Raw genomic sequence first — 6,045 nt, 5'->3', positions numbered from 1 at the left:
CAGGGGTTACAGGAGGCCAACAACCTCGCCCGGACCACGCTGGAGGTGAAGAAGGCGAAGCTCCAGATTTTGGAGAAGCAATATGCTTTGTCCGAAGCTAAATTTCAAAGGCCAACCATTTCTGTTCCAATTATAATGCCAGGTCAAGGTAAGCTTGATTATGATGCTCGGAACTACTAGAGTGTTGTCTGTTATCTTTTTGTTCAAACTATTTGATTACATTACAGATGAACTATCAACAACCCAGTGACTGCGGGCTTCAGGAAAGCAGACTTTATATATGTTTATTTTCAAATATATATTTTCAGTGCTTTTGTTTGAATAAACACCAATTTGATTAGACAAACTTGCTGTCATCGATGTTGGGTCTGCAGAGCATCTTTATTGTAAAGAGTTCACTGTGTAATGATCAATGGCACATAATAGTGAATGAATGATACGTTACTTTAACCATCCTCTACTGTGGAGGAGAAATAAACTCGGCTGTGCACAACAGCAAAAAAAAAAAAAAAAAAAAAAAATGACAGGGAGAAACTGTGTATATCCACAAAAATGGGAAAGTTTTATGTTGATGATGAAAAATAGGGTGCAAAAATACATTAAACAAAAACGCTGTGAATGATTTGCTGCCTCGTTTGTACACCAGCTGCGTGTAGGGGATCTCTAAGTTGGGGTGGGTTATGGACACCTTCCTCCTCCTCCTCCTCTTCTTCTTCCTCCTCCTCTTCTGGCAAAGCTGCACCTCCACTGACTGCAATGTTGTGTAGTATTGCTGTAACTACTGCAACTGCACAACATCTTTCTGGCTTCAGACGCAACCCTCCAGCTGATTTATGCAGGCACCGGAAGCGCATCTTCCAGTGCCCAATCGAGCGCTCCACCAAGTTGCGGGTATGGATGTGTGCAATGTTGTAATTCTCCTCGGCCCGCGTGGTGGGGTTGGTGACTGGATTTAGAAGATAGGTTCTGAGGGGGTAGCCGCTGTCTCCTATAAAAAAAGCTCTGCCCAAAAAACCCTCTTTCTGCGTCTTGACCCACTACTGAATTGGCCCATACAAAGCTGTCGTGTGCGCTACCAGGCCACTTTGCCACCACGTCTGCAAACATCCCCCTGTGGTCCACCACCACCTGGACATTGATGACCGCGAAGCCCTTACGACAGATGAAGGCCTGGTTTAGCGCTGATGGGTTGGCTATGGGGATAAGTGTCCCGTCGACAAGCCCTATTATTTGTGGTATACCGGCAATGGCATGGAAGCTTTGATGCGCCTCCATCACTTCGTGCCTGGCGGAAGGCATGCGGATATAATCTGTGGCATGACAGAGCAGGATGTTTGTGACTGAACGAACGCACCGCCAAACCGAGGTCTTACTCAGTCCATATCCATCCCCAACCACCTCCAGAAAACTCCCCACTGCATAAAAACGGAGAGCCGCAAGCAGCTGAATTTTGGGGCTGAGGGGGTGGTTCCGTCGAGTTTGTCTTGACACATCCGAACTAATAAGATCTAAAAGCTGCTGAATTTGCTGTCGTGGCAGGCGAAATATATTTTGAATTGTATCTTCTGACATGGTAGCCAGGGGACTAAAGTTTTCGCGAATATAATAGTGCACATACACTAAATGGCTTCGCGGACGGCGCCGTCTTTGATTTTTGACTATTCTCTGTATCGCTGCCATAGTTTGACCAAATTCCCCACCACAGTCATTCTCTTTAAATAGACGAATAAGCCTTTACTTTTGAATGGTTTGCCAGCTGATGTACCTTTGGATAATATAATTAAAACGCTAACAACAATCAGTGTGATGACAATTTTATTATTTGCATGAAAATACTTGAATTAGCCTAATTGAACACTGGGTGTATTCAATTTAAAATAATATTCGTATAGACTAAGATGTAAAGAAGCTTTTTGCAGTGGTGCCCACTAGCGAGGTGAACTGCCAACAGTGATAAGGTATAGCTAAGAGTGCTCCAGACCAACCTTCCGAACGTATGACTTACAGAAGGTATACTTAACTAAGAACGTTTCGGGAAACACGTATTAACGATAAGGTACAGCTTAAGGTGTAACTTAAGAACGACGTAGCGTTAAGAAGGTTTCGGGAAACTCAGGCCAAGTCATTATGTCTGTCGGTCCAGACCTCATTCCCGACACGGTCTCCCAGCGACCGTCACCGTTCAGCCAATTCCTTTCCATTCATCTCCAAATGACTTCTCCTTTGTTTATCTCAAGGTGGATTAAATCGTTTTATTCAAGCCTCTTTTCTTGCTGCAATAAGAAATTATTCAAAATGACCGGTCATTTTGAATTACCTTTATAAGGTACTGTGAGGTAAATAATATTTAGATATTATTGTGTGATGTGTTATTTAGCATGAAAAGATAGCATTATTATTTGTAATCTTTGAAGGAAAAAAAATATATATAGCCTACCTGATATATAGCCTTATTTCTCAATCAAATGCCAAAGATTAAGATTAAGATTCAACTTTATTGTGATTGTACAGAGCCAATGAAATGCAGTAATCACGTCCACTTGATAATTTATGTTTTGGACCGATGTATAATGGTGTAATCGTATTATTAAAAAAAAAAAAAAAAGAAAAAGAAAGTAAACAAAAGAAAATGTCTGTCGAACTCTGACATTTCAGGAGTTATTTTAAAAATATGATTTTCGCTTTAAAGAATCTGCCCTGCGGATTACAGAAATACATGAAGAAACTGTCACAATATAGGCTATGCCGTGACTAATTTTTGAAGAGCTTGTTTCCGTTCCGGTTACTAAGAAACTCCCGCATGCTGAAAAAGCTATTAATAAACAGAGTTCTGTGCCTCCCTCATCACAGAGAAACACACTGAAGCGAGAAGCGAGCCATTAGTAGCCTACAGGTTTAAAGAGCCTCACTTTACATTTCACATAATAACACACTTTTCAAGCCAGGCACATGACCATTTTTTCTTTTTGGACACGACTCAAATAGCCTATATTTTATGAAACACCTAAGCTACTAAAATAATTGCTTGAAAAGTCAGATAATAATGTATTATTATTATTAGTAATAATAATAATAATGTAGCCTATAATTTGCCTAAATGCGACAACAATTACCTGTTTTAAGATATATATATATATATATATATATATATATATATATATATATATATATATATATATGTGTGTGTATATATATATATATAGGCCTATATATATATATATATATATATATATATATATATATATACACACATTATTTAAATAGATAATGGCGGATTAGAGTTGGCTGCTCGTCTGTCTTCACTAATTGCCTGTGAGCAGGTAAAAGGCCATCACCTGTTTTGACAACGAGATTAATCTGGCTGGCAGGCGCGGGACGTCCGCTGCGTGCTCAGTGCTGCGGTGATTTGTTGGTCCTGACGCGTTGCGAATAGCGCAGCTTTCCCGCCTCACCGACAAGATTAATGACGTTTGCCACAAAGCAAATAGCCTGAGTGAAATAGCGGGTTATAGGTGATGGACCTACTTGAGGAAGGTGGCCGTAACTTTGTCGTGTTGGGATCCGGATCGCCGCCAGATGAGGAGGAGGAGGAGGAGGAGGAGGAGGAGGAGGAGGAGGAAGGTGCCGACGCCATCACTCCGAGTGTTCTCAATCCAAAAAGCGTTGTCACTCTCAGAGAAGATTCAAGTTGACTGGAGGAAAGGAAGTTTAATTTAAGCCTTACACAGCTAAAGGTCCACTAAACTACCATCATACTCAACTGAATTAGAATAAACATGCGTTTATATATTCTTTTCTTAAGAAAATGTGTTGTAAACAGATTTTGTTTTTGGGGGCTGCAAGTCAATTAGGCTAAGTCGTTTTTATTAAGGCAAACCAACTGACCAAACAGTAAAGCAAAGTATAATTGTAGCATAAAATTATTATTTAGGCTGATTTGTTTCTAAATCGAACTATAACTACCAATAAACAACCATTCCCACTCATTTTTAAGAGTGTATACTATGGTGCAATATCCGATCCTTAAAATGATATTTTCCAGACTAACTTCTCCAAATGAGACAAGAATAAACGAACCTATGACAAGTCGGATGTTTTATCGGAAAGGCAGCAGGATATAAATGGCAAATGATTTAGAGCTGTATATTGAAATAACATAACGCTCTAAAAGTTTCCTTCACATCTGGTGTTCATCGTCATGTCAATGCGAATAATATACTGTCCTGGTTAATATGGCCCACACATGTAAACATCGATTAAGAAATTGTGCTCATTGATTTATCAATTCAGATGATGTATGGATGATGGGGTGCACCGAGTGATGATGGTATTGAAAGGGAAACCCGCTTTTGAGATATAGGTATGAAACAGATTTCTATTATTAGGTTAATAGAGGCAATATATTTGACAGATTGTTGTTAAGCACCTGTTAGATTAATATTTCGAGACCAGCTATATTTCGCATTTAAAAGTCAAGGAAGACACTTACCTTGTGAAAGATCACCGAGTGCGCAGCAGTATCCAAAATCTCCACGCAGGTTCAGATGCACCCTTGCTTAACCAAAATCTTATTCACGGATCACCATCGCCTTTCCGGAGGAAATGTTTTATTTACTGCGACTCAAAATTGCCTATTTATTCAATAGGCTACAAGGCTACATGCGCATGACGCACGGTTGGAAAGCCATGTACCTTCCACAACATCAGACTGACTCTGGAATTCATCAAGCATCAGCGCGAACATTACGCGAACAACAGCTCTGGCACTCGCCCGCAGGACTTTGTGCCTTAAATGAGAAAGCAAACACTCTCTAAGTTTGACACAACATCAATACACAACAGTCAGTGATACAAAACATGCCTTTCCAGTGCTGTGAATGGAGTAAGAGGAGGACTCCGTGTCATTCTGACCTTGGAAACATCAAGGACAATAGTAGAACTCCAAACATGTTTATTCATATATTCAGCACCTGTTCTTTGTCAGGTTGAACTGGTTATTTATTATAATGCATATTTAAAAGGACAGCAACCACCTATACCTTAAAAGGAAAAGCTGTTCTTAAAGAAGTTTTAGCCCTAAATATAGAGCGCGGGTGGGTAAGCTGCTGATTCTATTGGTGTTGAAGGAAAATTCCGCATGGTGGCAGCAAGCAATCAGTTTATGGCAGAGAACACAAGTTAAAAGAGGTCCTTCTGATTTTATATATCACAATTGGTAAGTCAGAATTAAGAGTCATGCCACCGGCCCGCCCGGTTCTCCCGATGGCCAGTCCGCTCCTGATCAGCCCCAAAGTGCGTCGGCCAACCGGGAAATGCCTGGTTTGCCAGATTACCATATATCATTTTATTCCGTGGTGGGATCAAGGCACAATACCTAGAACACAGGTTAAAACTCACTAAATGATTGTGTACAGGATTCCTATTGCGATTTCTGTCATCATTTGGACCAATACTAAACGATCTTGGCTCAAATATTAATCGCCGTCCTACTTGGCTATCTGCAGTTCCTACAAGTTTTTCTGTATTCGTACTTGATATAGAGTCGTTAGGCCTGTTGTGTAATCTTTACCAGAATTGTTCTTGTACTGGAATATTTTATGATACCGGACAGTTCAAATAAATCACAAGGGGAGTTATTGGAGTTTAGGTCCATTTTGTTCGTTTCAGCACCTGGACAGCTCCCTCTGTGACTCAGATCGTTTCTTATGAATGCATGTTCTGCTAAAATAATAATAATAATAATAATAATAATACATTCATGGCCATTCTAGTGAGTTATATCCATCTGTGAAGGTATAGTATTATTATAACTACAGCAAACTGCCTAAAAGGTCATGTTTAGCTTTAAATGAATAGTAGATGCGGTGAACGATTATTGTGTGATGAAAAGAATCAGAACAGGCTCCTTTTAGATCCACAAATCGACGCAAGATGGCGCTGGTATATTAGTAACTGCCCATCCTCTCCTTTCGCCGCTTTGCACCTGTTTGTCATGTGCTGTTGGGTCTGATACCATTAAATGTGGGACTTCATTTTAACATGGAA

At 40.1% G+C, this 6,045-nt stretch overlaps 1 protein-coding gene across 1 annotated transcript; it reads right to left on the bottom strand.

Moving 5' to 3' along the window:
• Positions 1–599: 599 nt before the first annotated feature.
• Positions 600–4,744, bottom strand: LOC127654558 (putative nuclease HARBI1). Its single transcript, XM_052141766.1, has 3 exons — positions 4,693–4,744; positions 1,077–1,415; positions 600–988 (listed from the first exon to the last, which is right to left on the bottom strand). The coding sequence occupies exons 1-3, from the start codon at positions 4,742–4,744 to the stop codon at positions 600–602; spliced, it is 780 nt and encodes a 259-aa protein (XP_051997726.1).
• Positions 4,745–6,045: the final 1,301 nt, after the last annotated feature.

Source organism: Xyrauchen texanus, chromosome 14 (genome assembly GCF_025860055.1).
Source record: "Xyrauchen texanus isolate HMW12.3.18 chromosome 14, RBS_HiC_50CHRs, whole genome shotgun sequence".
NCBI classification, from domain to species: Eukaryota; Metazoa; Chordata; class Actinopteri; order Cypriniformes; family Catostomidae; genus Xyrauchen; species Xyrauchen texanus.
The sequence above is the reverse complement of the archived record's forward strand: the minus strand, read 5'-3'. Positions and strand labels throughout refer to the sequence as shown.

Excerpts from the sequence above, each read along its gene's own strand:
- LOC127654558 (XM_052141766.1), bottom strand. The coding sequence starts at position 4,744 with ATGTTCGCGCTGATGCTTGATGAATTCCAGAGTCAGTCTGATGTTGTG. Across the intron at positions 1,416-4,692 it reads TCAGTCTGATGTTGTGGAAG|TGGGGAGTTTTCTGGAGGTG; the intron begins GTACATGGCTTT and ends GTTTTTATGCAG. Across the intron at positions 989-1,076 it reads CGTGGTGGCAAAGTGGCCTG|GAGACAGCGGCTACCCCCTC; the intron begins GTAGCGCACACG and ends CTTTTTTTATAG.